The following is an 18,516-nucleotide window of genomic DNA, read 5'->3' as shown; positions in this document are numbered from 1 at the left end:
AAGCAAATGATGATTAGGGTCAAGGAGATGGAGGTGGAACTTGAAGAAAAATGATGAAGTCAATATTATTTTTGTATACTCAATAATTGTATATCATTTTTAAAATTATTGATTTTTTTTCAATTTTATTGAAATTATTTGTTATTTTTTTTCAATACCATTGTAATTCTTTATTTTCAATTTTATTATTTTGTTTTTATATTTTATTCCATTGTATTGTTCAAATTCAAATGAAATAAGGTTTCTAATTTATTTTCAATTTGTTGTTTATTTTGTATTTCGTCAAGTATTTTTTGTTAAATTTATATTTTCCCCAAAGTTTGTATCACTTAGTAAAAAAATGGAAAAAATAATAGAAATGTAAAAACAAAAAAAACAAAAAAAAAAAGACTAGTTGGCTCAACCTAGCCCCACGGCCTGACCCATCTTGGCCCAAGCCCACAACCCAGTCCATAGCTTGCCCGACTTAGGCCTGTGGCACGGCACTGCAGGGCTTGGACCCATGTGGGCTCGTGCCGGGCCTGTCCTCTAAAGTATCCTAGAGGAGGCAAGCAAGGCCCACCAAAGCATGAGCGGCCCGTAAAATTGTATCGTTCTAGCCCAACAGGGTCTGATTTACACATCTATTGGTGTATTCACTCATGATTGGTTACTTATCCCATTACACACGAATACTTTTGGGTTTTCTAATTTGAAAACTGATAATTATAATTCTTTGAAATTCATGTAGTAAAGAAAAGGGCCCTTGTAAATCTACAAGTCTATGCTTTTGACACATTTTTTTTTTGTAGGAGATGTTTAATATTATTCCATTGGAGGTATAAAAGTTATTGCAAGTCATCCACTAGTGGGGTATTTAGTATTTTAGTGTTTCGTTCTCATTATGTTTTGTCTGTGAGGGACAGATTTTTCAATCTGAAATGTTTTGAAACGATTATGAGTTGATTAATACAAATTGTTTTCTACATAAAATGTCAAGTTGATGTTTAACAGTCACATGTATATTTCCAAATTAAATGGCATTCATATATAATGTGACAACACACATTTCTTATAAATTTGTATTTATAAACCCAAACTGAAACCGCAACATAGTGCCACTATTACCAAACACACCCTCTAGGTGTATCTAGTTACAGCTTTGGGGTTCTACCGATGTCCATATCCCGTGTTTCTATGTTGTTGGTAAGAATGCAATTTGGGCAGGCTTAGGTTGATCATTTGTTAAAATTTGAATGGGCCAGCTTGACAACCCAAGCCTTGATGCAATACAAATTCATTAAATCAAGTATCCAACTTGCACCCCTTTTTGGCATTTTGGGTGCAAGGATCCTTTTGTAAGATATCAGAAGAGTGTCACTTGAGAGCACTATTTTCAAAACCGGACCAGACCGAATGGTCGGACTGGAAAAACCGTTGATTTTGGTCAACAAACCGCTGAACTGGTTGGTTAATTGTTCAAACAGTTCGAATGGTTTTGATCGTTTTTCAAATTTTTTTATTTTTTTGTCAGAATGGGCCAGCTATTCGGATCGAACGGTCAAACTGTTCGAACTGATTACCGGACCCCTTACCAGTTCGATCACCGGTTTGTTTTTTAAAACCATGCTTGAGAGGAATGCTACTTTGTTCTTGCAAACAGATTTGTCTCTACCATGCTTGTAAGTATTTAATGTAGTAGAATTCTTTGATCATCTTCGCTCGTATGCAGCAGACATTTTGTTGAACCACCCAAATCCGTCTTTCTATTTTTCTCGTTTCATTGTGGTACCATCAAACTTGTGGTTGTGTTTCCACTAAGGCCTCATTCGCTTTTCGATAAGTTATTTACCCGGGTAAATGCAGTCACCTGGGTAAGTTTTTCCTAGAAAACACTTGTATGGGTAAGTACATTTACCCATGTTCTTTTATTTCTCATGTAAATAAGGCAATGACCATTTTAGTCTTAAAAAACCATTATTAAAAAGGGCATTTTTGTCCCATTCAAGTTTTGGCAACTTTCCCCCTAAGTGGAAAATACCCACGTAGGAAAATAAACTTTCACTGGTCCCCACATAAATCTGAAAAAAGAACATAGAATTCTTGGTCAATGGGAATCAAAATCCCATTGACCAACTCCCCCCCTCTTAAAATCCAAAAAAAGAATACCCCCTAACATGTATCACATCTTAGATTCGTCGCTTTTTCCTTTGGTTTTTCGCGGAAGGGTTGTGCTATAAGTGGAGTTAATTCAATCAAGCTCGGGTTGCGCAGGTAAGGCACTGTTGTTGTTGTTAAAGTTGGACTCAAAGAAGGGCCAGATCAGCAAAACCAGAACCCATTGGCCTTGTAAATCTTTTTTTTTTTTTTTTGAATTTTTGAAAAATTAGATGATTCACCATTGCCCACATGAACCATTGAAACCTATAGGTTTTTAGTAACTTAAATGTTTTACGATGCTAAGTTATCAAAAAAAAAAATGACCATGGGCCCGTTTGGGAGAACTTAGCTAAAGATTCAACTAAATTTGTTCAGCTGCTTTGAAGCGCTTAGAATAAACTATTCAAAGAAGCTAAAGGGGACATCCCATCAAATGATTTTTTTTTTCTTTTTTAGTTTTTTGGGAGACAGTCCATCAAATAATTGAACTACAGCCAATTTGGACTCTCCCATTTTTCACCAAACATAGCTGATAGGCTATCTGTGTGAGGCCGCCTCAGAAAGTCACAAGCAGCTGCGCTTCAGCCCTCCCAATGGGCACCGTAAGGGGGCTTCCAACTTTCGATTACCATTAGAATGCAACTGGGCCTGGAGTTTATATAAATAATTATATATATCAAAATTCATGTAAAATAAAATTTAAGATTTTTTTTAATCTTTTGTATATTTTTACTTTAAATATTTATTTATTTTTTCATTTTTTAAAATATACCTCTCATGGCTTGGCCCAATCTATAGCTGGTCTGACCAAAGGCTCAAACCAGCCCGGTACAGACCTGTATGGGCTCAGGCCATGCCAGGCTGACCTCTCAAAGTATCTTAAGGAAGGGAAGCACACCCTGGCTCAGCCTGCGAGCTAGCATGGCATGGCCCGCCAAAAGCACAGGCCATGCCGTACTGGCCCAACACGGCCTAAATTACAGCTCTACATGTAAATATGATGTCATCATTCATTGAATCAAAACCAGTGATCGGACCATTTGAATTGTAACCCAATAGCTTTTACAAATTTGTGAACAATTTGGGTCTGATAACATTGATTCAAAGTAGAAAAACTTGAGGAAAATAACTTTGGTTTATGGAAAATCAAAGTTTTAGATATACGACTCCAATAAGTTTACACAAGACAATGGAGATGATAATCTATGAAAAGAATTAAAGATAGCACCCCTTTCTACAGAATTGTTCAAGGTTAATGTGGACTTGATCAATGATAAAGTTGATTTCTGTAACATAAGTGGGTGTAAAGAAAATGATAGAAGACTCTTATTTGCTTAATGTGGGTCGTTGTATGGCAGCCCAATGCACGAAACTCTCGCCAATGTGGGTTTGGGGAGGGACAGATGTACACATAGGGGAATAAATTGAATTGGATTTGGTCCAATCCAGTCCAATCCAATGTGAGTCCATTACAAATGGACCAGGTCCAACCCAATCCAATGAATGTTTTAGACCATTTTGGAGTGGTTCAATTCAATGTTTGTACCGTCCAATTTGTTCAAATTTGTTTTAATTTAGATTAATTCTAACCTAAACCTGATCCATTGATGCCTATATTCTTAGGAAGAAAGCTTTTTCCTTATCATTCTTGTCAGGTTTGGTCCCTCGATATAATTTCCTTTTGATAAAGTAGAGTTCTTTGATCATTTTCACCTGTAGAAATATACATTTTGTCAATTCACATAATTCTTTACATTTGTGTGCTTGTTCTGTCATCGCCTATTTTTCTCTTCTTTGGTGCCATCAAATCCTTGGCTGCATATGCAAAACAATATTTTCATGCTCGCATATGTAATGCACCACCAGAACCTGTATCTATGATTTGTCATCCCCACAAATCAAATGGTTGATGTTGTTCAACATCAACTACCTCACACATCAAGATATTCTAAGATGGAAACGGAAGTTCGGAAGTTTTCAGGATGTTTTAGTAACGTAATTTTGTAAACATTCAGCTTAGACACCAGCTTAGTAGGTTTTGATAAGCAAATATTTCTGCTTCTAAAATTAGACTACCTTGCACACATGATTATTAACAGATGGTTTTTTGTTTGGGGGATTATTAACATATGTTCTATATTATCATTGAATACAAATGAAGTATGACATATGAACATTGCAAAAAGAAGAAATAACCATAAGAACATTGATGCAAAGGCAATGTTGCATAAATATATGACATTATGATGCCTATTCCTCTTAACACTTTTAAAGGATACATAGTGCATTTCCATTTGGGGCTGTGTTAATAGGTGCACCTTCCCATTATCAAACCTGCAAAAGAAAGAACCATGGTGCTCCAAGGTGATTGAAAAGTTATTGGATTTACCAACAGAGAGGAGAGGGCTACTCAGAATGATAAGAACCTTGATTTAGTGGCCGGGAACTGTTCAAAGAGATCCTTATCTCTTTGTGGCCGTTGTATGCATTCTTGATACTCTATGAAAAGAAGGAAGGTCAGCCAACAACTTCGGCATCCAATCTTTCCAAACAATATATTCAGTTACCAGGCGGAAGAAACTTGCAATCTCCTGACCAGCAAGAGTTTCTCTTCTGTGATTGACAAGTATATTATCAGCAAACTTGAGCAATTGGTGCTATAAACCATGAGCAAAATAAATTAGAATAATAAAAAAGGAGTGGGCAAAGGAGGCAGGAATACATTTGAAATCCATATAAGCAGGGAAATGTAATATATTGAATGTGTTAGAGTTCACAGAACAGGGGTATTTTGGTCTTTTAGGTTTATCTATTTGAGAGTGAAAGGTCTATTTTATTCAAGTTTAAGTTATGTGTCCCATCACTTATAAGGGACAATATTGTCTTTCTTGTAACTGAGTTTATTTGATATAAATACAAGTGGGTCGACTAGTGAGGGTTAACTTTTCCTCTACTGGCTGAACCCTTCTTCTCCTTCTTCCTCTTCTTCTTCTCTACTTTAACCTAGAACTGAATAGGGTTATTCACATGGTATCAGAGCAATAAAACCCAGTTTACTTTCTTCTTTTTCTTCTTTCCTCATCGCCCTTTCTTCTTCCTGGTTTCGCCGCCAGCCATATCAGATTTCATCGATTTTCTCCTAGCCCGATTGGAAGCTCGACAAGAGGCCAAAAAAGAGTGGTTGTTTTCTGTTTTTGGAGGTAAGTATGCCTCCAGTTGCTGTGGTGGTGATCATTTAAGTGGTGTACTAGATGCCCTCTATTCTGTGATACAAAGAGGGCTGTTTGTGGACAGGTATGAACAGTTTTCTTTTTTTTGCCCAAGTAGTGGACTTCGAATGCTGTGTTTTGGTCTAGAATATATTTCTGTGGTTGTGTAAAGTGATTAGTATGCATATCAGTCCCTTTTTCCTCTGTTTATACCTGGGTATGTAAGTAGGGTTTTAAGTTGCTGAAGTTCACGACAGCAGTAGTGTAGTAGTGTTTATGCTGTGCTGAGTAGTGTGTGGTTTGATTCGGAATAGTTGAAGGTAAAAACCTTGTCTATAAAATTGATTCCTTTGTGAAGTGAGGAGATTTAGTTGAAAATGATGTCAGCCGGAGATGGTAGTGACAACAAAACTAGTGTTATGATCTCTCCAGATTATTTAAATGTTCAAATGACATCTATTAAGTTGAACAGTGAGAACTATGTGCTGTGGGCCAAGTCAGTGGAGGTGTTCTTAAAGGCCAAGAAGAAGGTAAAGCATGTGAAAGAGGAAAAACCTTCCTCTGACTCTCTAGGGTTCAGTGATTGGGAGCAAGAGGATGCTCAAATTATGAACTGGTTGTGGAATAGCATGGAACCTAAAATCAGTGTGAACTTTATGTTCCTAGATACAGCTAAAGAAATCTGGGACCATGCTAAGAAACTGTATTTCAGACAAGACAATACAACTAAGGTGTATCAGTTGTACCAAGAGTACTTTAATCTGAAGCAAGGCAATCAAAGCTTGGAGGAATACTATGCAAGTCTATGAAATATCCAAAATGTGCTTAATGTATATCATCCACTGACACCGAATGTTTAGGTTCAACAACAACAGCGAGAACAAGTTGATGTGACGAGGTTCCTGGTGGGTCTGAAGGCTGAATATGAACCCGTTCGAGCACAAATACTTGGGGGGGGGGGGTCTGCTCTTCCCTCACTTGAAGAAGTGTTTGCCTGTCTTAGGAGGACATCTATTGAGTCTACAAAGTATTCTTCTCTCTCAGACAGATCTGGTTTGGTGGTGCGTGGAAATAGAGGTGGTGGTCATGGACTTCCAAGTAACCGAGGTGGTCCCGAGTTTAACCGTGCTGGTGGCCGAAGTGGAGGTCAAGACTCAGGAGGTTGTGATAAAGGAAGAAGTAATGCTCCTAGGAAGTGTACATACTGTGGATTAGAGGGGCATACTAATAATTTCTACTATGATTTACATGGTCCACCCAACACTTGGGCTAACCATGTTGTGACTAGGGGTAGTGGTATAGCTAGTGAAAATTAGAAAACTGATCAGACCCCCTCCACATCTACTGGTGCTTCTGGGAAGGAGATGGTGAGTGTACCACGTGTGGTATATGAGCAGTTCCTTAAGGCATCTTCTCAACAGAACACAGCTACCCCTACCCATTCAAGTATGGCTTGCTTGGCTTCCAAGCCTTCACATTGGATCATCGACTCTGGAGCCTCGGATCATATGTCTAGGACTCCGAATGTATTTTCTTCATTTTCTTCACATTGGATCATAGTTTTATTTTAACTTTAGTGCTGCAAGGGCACCTTTGCAATTTTCTCCTTTATTTTTTATGTATGGTCGCCCTAGTATATATACCAAAATAAACTGGCGCTGCCAGTTGACTTTTGCCTCTTTCAATTTTGTCTCTCTTCTCTCTTTTCTCTCTTCTCCCTTCTTCTTCTCTTCTCTCTGCTCTGGAATCATACCATCTCAGCACCAAGAAAACATGGTATCAGAGCGGCAGATCCAATCTTAGGACCAGGGCGGCGCTTCTTTCCTTTTCTGTCTATTGGTGGTCGAACCAAAGAACAAGATCTCTGGTGGACGTGTGAGGAAGCTCACTGCAAGACTGTTCCTTTTTCTTGGTCGTGAACCCAGAAACTATCAGAAAGAAAAAAAAAATCAAATACTGTGAGTTATTTTTTTTTTAGTTTTTTCTTCCTCTTTTTGTGGATCGAACTGATCCTTTTTTGTACCCAGATGTATGGGTTATGTGGGTCCAATGACCTGCGGCTGGTGTGGGAGTATTTTCTCTCATTGTATGTGGATAAAGCGATCCCTGTTTTCCCAGAAAGGTGTTATTACTTCAAGGTTACAGATCTGTAACTGCTGTGACAGCAGATTTTTTTTCTTCTTCTACTCATATAGAAGCTAAATTACTGTGTGAAAGCTGTTTTGTTGCTGGAGAGAATGGTCAGATCTTTTTTTTGATAGTCCTTACACATCTAGAATGGTGTGATCAGTCTGAAAGGGTTCAGTAGGGCCAAAATCTGAGAACAGTTATGGTGAGGGACCAGCTGTGATTTCCTTGAGTGAGAACCAAGTTTTTTTTTGTGTCCAGAAGTGTAGCTGAACTGCAACCTGTTTTTGACTGTACTGTGGGTCTGAACTGAATTAAAAAACTTGTTCTCTAGCTGGTTTGTGACTGATCAGATTTAGCTTCTATGTCTTCAGAAGATTCTGGTATGCCTGGTGTTACCTCTAGTCAGAGTGGGATGAGCGGAGGTTTTGACATGAGTTCCCATGGCTGTTATTCCCTTTGATGGCCTTAATTACCTAGAATGGTCAAGGGGAACCAAACTTTACATAACTGCAAGGGTAAGAGCAGGATATATCAATGGCAGAATTAGAGAACCCCAGTCTAGTGGTGTGGAACATGATATGTGGGACCAGGAAAACAGCATGGTGATGTCATGGCTGTTATTGTCTATGCTGCCACAAGTGAGAAGGACCTTCATGTGGGCAGAAACAACTCATGAGATATGGGAGCAGCCACAGTCTACATACTCCGAACAACGACATTATGCTAAAATATATCAGTTGCAGGCTGCCTCCTCAACTTGTAAACAGGGGGAGAGGAGCCTCTCTGCCTACTATTCAGACCTGACTTCTTTTTGGAAGGAACTCGATCACTATCAGAATACAGACTAGAAGTGTGATGCAGATGCCAAAGCATAAAAGTCTCTGGTTTCACAGCAAAGAGTGTTTGCCTTTCTCCTAGGGCTGAATCCTATAATATGTATCTATTAGGGTTCAGATATTGGGGTGTAAAGACCTCGCATATATGCTCTAGTGCAGTCAGAAGAGAGCAGACGGAATGTGATGAATAATCCTGAGGGAGAGCATGAGGCTTTAGCAGCTAAACGGAGTGTTTCTACGGGTGGTGGAAATTCCTTCAAGAAGAGTGACTTCCAGAAGAAAGGCGATGACAAAGTTAAGTTATGGTGTACACACTGTCAGAAGTCTAGGCATACTCGGGAGACATGTTGGGAACTTCACAGGAAGCCAAAGTGGGCTTAGGAAATGAGTAAAAAGCCGGCTTAGAATAAAAAGCTAATACAACAAGGTCAGAAAAAGTTTAATGCAGCAAATATAAATCTCAAAAGCCTCAATCATCTACCACCACTATGAGTTCTTTCGGGACTATTCCGAGAGAAGATATCATTAATTCTTTCCGTGACCATTTTAGAGTTGTATGGGAGGGCACTCTGCCAGATGGATTCTGCTTCTCCACCCTCGACTTCCTTTGCGTCTACATCAGGTAATGGTAATTCTACCATAGCTTTTCATGTGTCCTCTCATTCTTCAGACACCCCTTGGATAACAGACTCTAGAGCCTCGAACCATATGACGGGTAAGTCCAATTATTTTCAATCTTATCATCTATTATCTGGTTGGGACAAGGTGAGACTTGCTGATGGTTCTTTCTCCACCATAGCTGGTCAAGGAACCATCTCCCTTCCTCTTGGACTCACCCTCTCTGATGTTCTACATGGTTCTTTCTCCACCGTATTTATTTAAATCAATGTCAGTGTTGGATTCACATGTCAAACTTGTTAGTTGAGCAAACATTGTAGAAATCACTTTACTTCAAGAAATAATAAATCTAATTTTCCTTTCCATATTGTGTATTCTGATGTCTGGGGCCCTGTTACTTTAGCAACCGAGTCTGGCTATAGATATTTCATTACACTTATTGATGATTACTCCCGATATACATGGGTGTACCCTATGCGGTACAGAGATGAAGTACCAAAAATCATTAAAGATTTCCAACGCTTGATATTCACTCGGTTTCAAACGGAAATCCAAATTTTCCAACCAGACAATGCCAAAGAATATTTCCATAGTGATCTTATGGAGTTCTTTGCCTCGTGCGGATCCATACACCATAGCTCTTGCACTAGAACCCCCTAGCAAAATGGTGTTGCTGAAAGAAAGAATCACCATCTCCCTGAAGTTGCTCGTGGGTTACTTATACACATGAATGTTCCTAAACGTTTCTGGTTGGATGCTATGTTGTGTGCTGCCTATCTCATCAACCGTATGCCAACTCGCTTGTTAGGGTACAAGGCCCCCCATCAGCTTCTTTTTCCCAAGGCTCCACTTTTCTCTATTCCTATTTGTGTATTTGGTAGTCGTTTCATCCAGGACCTTTCTCCTACTCGTGGAAAACTTGATCCTCGTACCATTGCTTGTGTCTTCTTGGGTTATCCTTCTTTGCAAAAGGGCTATCGATGCTTTGACGCCGTTTCCAAGTACTATGCCTCTATGGATGTGTCTTTCTTTGAAAGTGAGCCTTTTTTCCCGGTTTCTCCTCAGGGGGAGAGTAAGGTGGAGGAGAAATCAGTTCAGGTTCAGGTTCTTCCTCCTTTGCCTGACCCTCCTCCATTCCGTGTTTTTCGTCATTGCAAGGGCCAGCTAAATTCGAGAGTTGTGGAGCAACTTGAAACCATACCGCCAACATCATCTGATTCACCGGGGACAGATCATATCCAACTAGGTACTATTCATCCCTATTGATGTTCCTGATCCTCTTGCCATAGAAATTCCATCTAGTGATGACCTTGACATTCCTATTGCAAAAAGGGAGTTAGGTCTTGTACCACCAAGTATCCTATTACCCATTTTGTTACCTATGAGAACATCTCACCCTCCTTTCGTGCTTTCATTTCTTCCATTGATAGTGTCCCTATCCCAAAAGATGTGGCAAAAGCTCTCTTAGTACCTGAATAGACAGATGCAATGAAAGAAGAGATAAATGCCCTACATAAAAATGGTACATGGGAATTAGTGGATCTTCCTGAGGGTAAGGAACTAGTAGGGTGCAAGCGGGTGTTCACAATGAAACACAAAGCTGATGGCACGACAGAAAGGTACAAGGCTAGGTTGGTGGCAAAAGGGTTTACCCAGGTATATGGTGTAGATTATGCAGAGACCTTTGCCCCAGTAGCCAAGATGAACTCCATTGGAGTCCTTTTCTCCCTTGCAGCAAATCTTGATTGGGATCTTCATCAGCTAGACATTTAAAAACACCTTTCTAAATGGAGACCTTGGGGAAGAGGTATACATGGTTCAACCTCCTGGCTTTAGTGTCCTAGGCAAAGAGCAGAATGTGTGCAGACTAAAGAAGTCTTTGTATGGTTTGAAGAAATCACTGAGAGCCTGGTTCAGCATGTTTCATCTGGCTATACAGTAGATTGTCTACAAACAATGTCAGACTGACCATACTCTATTTGTGAAAAGAGGGGAAGGAAAGATTGTAGCATTGATAGTGTATGTTGACGACATAGTGATCATAGGTGACTGGAAGGCTGAAATTCAAATACTAAAAGATTTCCTAGCCACTAAATTTGAGGTGAAGGATCTAGGTCCCCTTCGATATTTCCTTGGAATTGAAGTGGCCCGCTCTCAAAAGGGGATCTTCATTTCTCAGTGGAAATACATCTTAGATCTGTTACAGGATACAGGAAAACTATGGGTTAAGCCAGCCGACTATCCCATTAATCCAAATCACAGACTAGGTGACTATTGTGGTGAAGTTGTCAAAGATGTAAAACAATTCCAGAGACTTGTGGGAAGGCTCCTATATTTATCCATGACCAGGCTAGACATTGCTTATGCAGTAGGTGTTCTTGTTCTTAGTCAGTTCATGCAAGCTCCTAAGACCACACACTTAGAGGCAGTAGAAAGAATACTCAGATACCTAAAGAGGTTTCCTAGAGCTGGTTTGTTATACCAAAAGAATGGTCACTTGAAGATTGAAGTATATACAGATGTTGATTGGGCTGGATCAGTTGATGACAAAAAGTCTACTAGTATGTATTGTTCCTTTGTGGGAGGAAATCTAGTCACATGGAGAAGCAAGAAACAAAATGTGGTGGCTAGGTATAGTGTTGAAGCTGAATATAGAGCAATGCCCCATGGGGTGGCTGAAGGCATGCAGATAAACAATCTGTTGAGCGAACTGGGTTTTCCTATTGATGGTCCTATGTCCTTGTATTGTGATAACAAGGCTGCCATCAATATTGCAGCCAACCCAGTTCTTCATGATAGAACTAAGATATAGAGGTTGACAAACACTTCATTAGAGAGAAAATTGTTAATGGGGAAGTGTGCACCCATATGTGAGTTCCAAAGAGCAACTGATAGATATATTTACAAAAGGCTTACATCACTCGTAGCGCGATGATTTGTGTGACAAGTTGGGCATGATTGATATCTACGTCCCAACTTGAGGGGGAGTGTTGAAATAACTTAGTTTTATTTTAAGTTTAGTGACGCAATGGCACCTTTGTAATTTTCTCCTTTATTTTTTATGTATGGTTGCCCGCCGCTAGTTGACTTTTGCCTCTTTCAATTTTGTCTCCCTTCTCTCTCTTTTCTCTCTTCTCCCTTCTTGTTCTTCTCTTCTCTTTGCTTTGGAATTACACCATCTCAGTACCAAGAAAACATACTTATTGTGGTAGACACCAGACATACCAAAGAGACATGTTGGAACCTTGTTGACAAGCCAAAAAACCTTGTCCTTCTAGAAGAAGCAACTACAACATTCTGGAAAGAATTCAGGTTCGACTTATGCAGTTTCTAGTGGTTCATCTCAGGAGAGTATCTCTATAGGTTCTAACTCTAAAGAAGAAATATTGTGTACCTTATGTGATCGGTTGGAAGAATATAGTAGAGCTCTCTGTCAACTTGAGGAGACCTCTATCACTCCTACCTCACATGTGTCCACATCAGGTAACCAAGCCTCTTCATTTCCATGTGTCTACTTCATCCTCCAACCGTTGGATCAGTGATTCTAGGGGAACCAACCACATGATAGGTGCACCAAATTTGTTTTTAGCATATCATTTACTTTCTAGTAAAGACAAAATTAGGCTAGCCGATGGTTCTCACACCACCATTGCTGGCCAAGGTACTGTGTCCATACATAATGTGGTTCTCCTCCATTCAATCTATCATGTTTCCAAATCTCCTACAAACATTTTATCTTTTAGTGACTTCTAGGAGAACGATTAGTAAGGGACGTGTGGTTGATGGTCTATACATCCTAGATGATGTTGCTACTCTGGAGTCAAGTAATACAATAAGTTTTGTGAGTTAGTTTGAGAGTCCTTGTAATAAAGCCCAGAGTATGTAGTGGCATTATTGATTGGGTCATTTGTCTTTTCCATCTTGGAAAGTTGTTTCCAAAGTTATTTAAGTCAATGTTTGAGTCTTCACTTCAGTGTCCAACTTGTCCTTTAAGCAGACATTGTAGAACGAGTTTTCCTCCAAGAAATCAAATTGTTCATTTTGACGTGTGGGACCCTACTTTATTGCTAAAGTTATAGATATTTCATTCGTTTCATTGATGATTTCTCACGATATACTTGGATTTACTTACTTTGTTCATAGGATGAAGTTCCTAAAATAATAGAAGATTTCCAAAGAATGATGTTTACTCAGTTTCATGTGGAAGTGTAAATATTTCACTCAGATAATGCTTGTGAATATTTCAGAGATGATCACAACTAGTTTTTTTCCCAACATGGTACAATTCATAGTACTTTCCCTAGGACCCCTCAACAAAATGGTATTGTTGAGAGGAAGGAGAACAGGCACCTCCTTGAAGTGGCCTATAGATGTTGCATATGCATGTTCCTTAGAGATTTTGAGCTGATGTTGTGTTGACAACTGCATTTCTTATCAAACGTATGCCCACACGTGTTCTCAAGTTCAAGGCTCCACATCAGTTCTTGTTTCCTCAGTTCCAATTGTTTTCTACCCTTGTTCGTGCTTTTGGATGTCGATGTTTTGTCTAGGGTTTGTCACCATCTTGTGGTAAGCTTGACCCGTGTTCTATTCCTTATATTTTTTGGGATATCCCACAACTCAAAATGGACTAGGTGTTATGGTCCCTCTTCTCATCACAGTTCACCTCTATGGATGTGACTATTGTTGAGTATCAACCATTCTTTCTGTTGAAATAGTTTACTTTGTTTCTTGTTTATTATTTTTGTCTTTTTAGGGTCTGTTTGGTCTGTTTAAAGCCTTTTTATTGCTGTTATTGTACTTTATTTACAGCAGGGGCACAAGGGTCTTTTTCCCTTTCTTTTTAGTCGCCCTATAAATATTAATATAATCAGGCGCCACCAGAACTATTCTAGTGTTGCCAATCTCTCTTCTTCTCTTCTACCTTCTCCCTTCTTCCTCTCTTCCCTTCTCTCTCTTATTTCCAGTCAATTCTATACTGTCAAGATGGTATCAGAGCGGGATTACTGATTGTGAGAGCAGATCGAACAAGACTTCCAATTCGACATGCTGAATCTGGGCTGAACAAAAACTGATCTACGACTGGTACAATCCTTCCTTTTTTTTTTCCTCTTTTATCTTTCTTGACATGTACCAAGAGAAAAATCAAATGAATCTGGGCTGTTGAATGTAGTCAGATTTTTGTGAGATTTATACCTCTTTTTTCATGGATCATGTGATCCTGTACCTGTGAAAAGGTGACTGTAGGTCACGGATGACCTGATATCTCCAGTTTTTTGTATGATTACAAGTTTTTAAGGATCTCTCCTGATGGTTAATGTACTTAGACAATATGGAAGGTTGGTAGGTTGGGACTGTTAACCTGTACAGGTTTGAAATCAGTCTGATCTTGCCATTTTTTCTGGAAATTGGTGCTGTTTTGTGCTCAGTTTGAATCCAAACTGAAGTGTGTGTGTGGACTGCTTACTTGTGTGGAGCTAAGTGTTTTTTTTTTGTTGGGGTGTAAGGAGGGATCCTAAGTTGAGTGTTGAGACTGATATCCTTTTTCGACCATGTTCTCTTGGAATTCTGCTACTTCAGGGGTTTCAGTAAGTCAAAATGGAGTGAGTGGGGGGATGGATATGAGTTTTCCCATGGCTGTAATTCCTTTTGATGGACTAAACTACCTTGAATGGTATAGGGGAATAAAACTCTACACCACTATTAGGGTGAAAATAAGATTTATTAATGGAAAAGTGAAGGAACCGAAGAATGGAAGTATTGAATATGATAGGTGGAACCAAGAAAATAGTATGGTGATGTCACGGCTCTTGGTTTCCATGCTGCCACAAGTAAGGAAGACATTCATGTGGGCTGAAACAGTTTGTAAAATATGGGAACAAGTAAAATCTACCTATTCAGAGCAAAGGCACCATGCCAAGATATACCAACTGCAAGCTGAATCTTCTACTTGCAAGCAGGGGAAGAGAAGTCTCTTAGTGTACTACTCAGATCTAACATCAATCTGGCAAGAACTGGATCACTATCAAAATGTGAGTTGGAAGTGTGATGAAGATGCAAAGGCATACAAGTCACTTGTTTCTCAGCAATGGGTATTTTCTTTTCTTTTTGGGGTTGAACCCTTCATATGAGTCTATTGGAGTACAGATCTTGGAAAGTAAAGACTTACCATCCATTTAGAAGGTTTATGCCTAAGTCTAGTCAAAAGAGAGTAGAAGAAGTGTGATGAATTGTGCAGAGTGGGAGCCGGTTGCCCTAGCTGTCCAAGGAAGTATAGATTCAAATGGCAAAGGCTTCTTTAAGAAGGGTGATTCTCAGAAGAGAGTGGATGACAAGCGTAAACTTTGGTGCACTCACTGTCAAAAGGCAAGACACACCAGAGATACATGTTGGGACCTCCATGGGAAACCTAAATAGGCACAGAAATTGAGTAAGAAGTCCACAACTAATTAGAGTAAGAAACCAATCTAGCAGAATAAAAAAAATATAACTCAGCTAATGTGGCATCTCAAGAGACTAGTCCCATGATAACTCAGGAAAGGCACCCTAGTTCTAACCCCAAGGAAGAGATTATCAACTCCTTTCATGACTATTTGGAGTTATATGGTAGGAATCTTCGCCAGATAGATTCTGGTCCTACTCCTTCTACTTCCTTTGTGTCTACACCAAGTAACACTGCCACTGCTTTCCATGTGTCATCTCATACATCTGATTCCCCTTGGATAATTGACTCTAGAGTCTCAAACCACATGACTAGTAAGTCAATTTTATTTCAGGCATATAACCTCCTTTCTGGGAGATATAAGGTGAGAGTGGCTGATGGTTCGGTCATCTTTCTTTTGAGTCATTAAAAGTTATGTTTCTATAATTATTTAAGTCTTTGTCAATTAGTAAGTTGCAGTGTCAGACATGACAATTGAACAAACACTATAGAAGTTCTTTTCCTTTAAGAAATAAAATATCTGAATTTCCATTTCATATTATTTATTCTGATGTTTGGGGCCTTGTTACTCTACCTACTACGGTTGAACATAAGTATTTCATTACTTTGATTGATGACACTCTAGATATACTTGGGTTTACCCAATGCAATCTAGAGATGAAGTGCCAAAGATTGTGAAAGACTTTCAATGCATGATTTTCACTCTGTTCCAAACTGAAATTCATATTTTCCAGTCGGACAATGCAAAAGAGTACTTCCATAGTGATCTCACAGAATTCTTTGCGTCATGTGGATCTCATCATCGAAGTTCTTGTGCTAGGACACCCCAACAAAACGGTGTTGCTAAAAGGAAAAATCGTCACCTTCTCGAAGTAGCTCGTGGTTTATTACTCCATATGAGTGTTCCAAAATGCTTTTGGATTGATGTTGTTTTGTGTGCTACATATACCATCAATTGTATGCCATCTCAGTTACTAGACTATAAGGCCCCACATCAACTTTGTTTCCTACAGCTCCATTGTCCCCCATTCCAATGCGTATTTTTGGGTGTCATTGCTTTGTTCATGACTTGCCCCCTACTCACGGCAAATGTGATCCTCGTGCTATTCCTTGTGTTTTCCTTGGTTACCTTTTATCTCAAAAGGGTTATCATTGCTATGCTCCCACCTCACACAAGTACTATGTCTCTGTAGATGTATCTTCTCCTTTCTTCTCAGTTTCTCCTCAGGGGGAGAGTAGGGTTGAGGAGAAACATACCAAGGCTCAGACTAAATTACCTCCTCTTCCTAATCCTCCTCCATTCATGTCTTTCTTCGCTGCCACAAGAGCCAGCAGAGTTCAAGAGCCATGGAACCTGAAACTGTGCAACTAACATCATTAGATTCTCTAGAGGTAGATCCTCCTCATCAACCAAGTACACTTGTTCCCACTGATATGCTTGAATCTCTCAATATTGATCCCCCTATCATTAATGATCTTGATGTTCCTATTGCTAAGAGAAAGGGTGTTAGATCTTATACTACTAATCATCCTATCTCTCACTTTGTGTCCTATAACCATATTTCACCTTCATATCATGCATTCCTCTATTCCATTGATAGTGTTTTTATTCCTAAGAATGTGACAAAAACTTTATCCAAACTTGAATGGACAGATGCAATGAGGGAAGAAATTGATGCATTGCACAAAAGTGGCACTTGAGAGTTGGCGGATCTTCTTGAAGGGAAGGAACCAGTGGAATGAAAGTGGATGTTCACAGTGAAGCATAAAGCTGATGGAACTGTTGAAAGGTACAAGGCCAAATTGGTGGCAAAAGGTTTTACACAGGTATATGGAGTATACTATGCAGAGAAATTTGCTCCAGTATCCAAGATGAAGTCCATCAGGATTCTTCTTTCATTGGCAGCAAATCTTGACTGGGAACTTCACTAGTTGGACATTAAAAATGCTTTCTTGAATGGTGACTTAGAGGAGGAAGTTTACATGACTTAGAGGAGGAACTAACCACATACAAGCCCTCTTGAAGTTGCTCAATAGAGATTGAGCATCACAAGCACCACCACACAACCATAACTGCCACACATGGTACAGATCTATCTGACCTTTTCAGAGGGCACTACAAGTCCAAAGGAAACATCAATTACTGCTACTGCAGTAACCTGTCATTCAATTCAGGTCACTTGTGACCAACAAAGGCTTGAAAACAACTATAGACCCACATAAAAGGGTCAAACATACCCTTACACCATTCGACCACTGTAAATACAACCTGTTCTTGGACCTTTTTCCAAGAACCAAGGCTACAAACAACCTAGTTCTCTAGGTTCTGATCAGTCCAAGCAGATTTTGAAGGTTTTCAACCCAGAAATACCAACATCACAAAAAAAAAAAGGTAACCAACCTTCGATGAAGAGCTTCAGTCGACCATCCACTTCTAAAGTTGTTTTTTTTTTCTTGAAAAACAATCAAGTCCGAAGTTGTTTTTTTTTTCTTGAAAAACAATCAAGTTCTGAGCAGAGGAAGAAGGACTGAAGTGTTCTCAGACCTAGGTCGAATCTGTATTCTCCATTTTCAGCCCAGAAAGAAGAAAGAAAAAAAAAATGAGGTCACGAACAGAGAGGAGCAGGGGAGGAGATTTAGAGAGCAACGTCCTGCTCTGATACCATGTTTGTCCTGTAGTTACAGTAGTTCGAACCAGGAGAAGAGCAGAAGAAGAAGAAGAAGAAGAGAACAGTCGAACCTGATAGCCTAAACCCTATCAATCGACCCTAATATGGATTAGCCTCTAATTAGTAGTATAAAGACTAAACTGCCCCCACTTAAGTATGGGACAGGAAGTCTCTATTAAAACTGCCACGTAAGCACATAACATAACAGAAATAAAATGACTAATCTACCCTTATTCAGCTAGCTCTAACAATCTGACAAATAGAATCAATTCATTAACTGTAGCCTTGGTTCTAACCAATGGCCTTGCAGTGCCCTTTGATGCCTTCATCAAATTACCAATTTCCACCTTTACCTAACTCTACTCTCAGCAATAGTATCAACCATTAATTTTAGCATCATCTCCAATCAACAACCTACCAGTCCCTTCTACAAGTCTTTCAAACTCTAACCAAATTACACAATTTTGCTCCTA

General features: G+C 39.3%; 1 protein-coding gene across 2 annotated transcripts in view; it reads right to left on the bottom strand.

The window, feature by feature from the left end:
* Positions 1-4,175: 4,175 nt before the first annotated feature.
* LOC148865278 (Sec14p-like phosphatidylinositol transfer family protein) overlaps positions 4,176-18,516 on the bottom strand; it is a 52,238-nt gene continuing 37,897 nt past the window's right edge. For both annotated transcript variants that reach the window (XM_088977580.1, XM_088977579.1), the window contains 2 exons: positions 4,566-4,752; positions 4,176-4,473 (listed from right to left, as the gene is read on the bottom strand). In XM_088977580.1, the coding sequence (XP_088833706.1) occupies positions 4,699-4,752 (54 nt within the window). In that variant the 3' untranslated portion in view covers positions 4,176-4,473; positions 4,566-4,698. The remainder of the gene's footprint in view (positions 4,474-4,565; positions 4,753-18,516) is intronic.

This window comes from Nelumbo lutea, chromosome 3, assembly GCF_056320005.1.
Source record: "Nelumbo lutea isolate HS-2025 chromosome 3, American lotus-T2T, whole genome shotgun sequence".
Classification (NCBI taxonomy): Eukaryota; Viridiplantae; Streptophyta; class Magnoliopsida; order Proteales; family Nelumbonaceae; genus Nelumbo; species Nelumbo lutea.
This window is presented reverse-complemented; position numbering and strand designations above follow the sequence as displayed.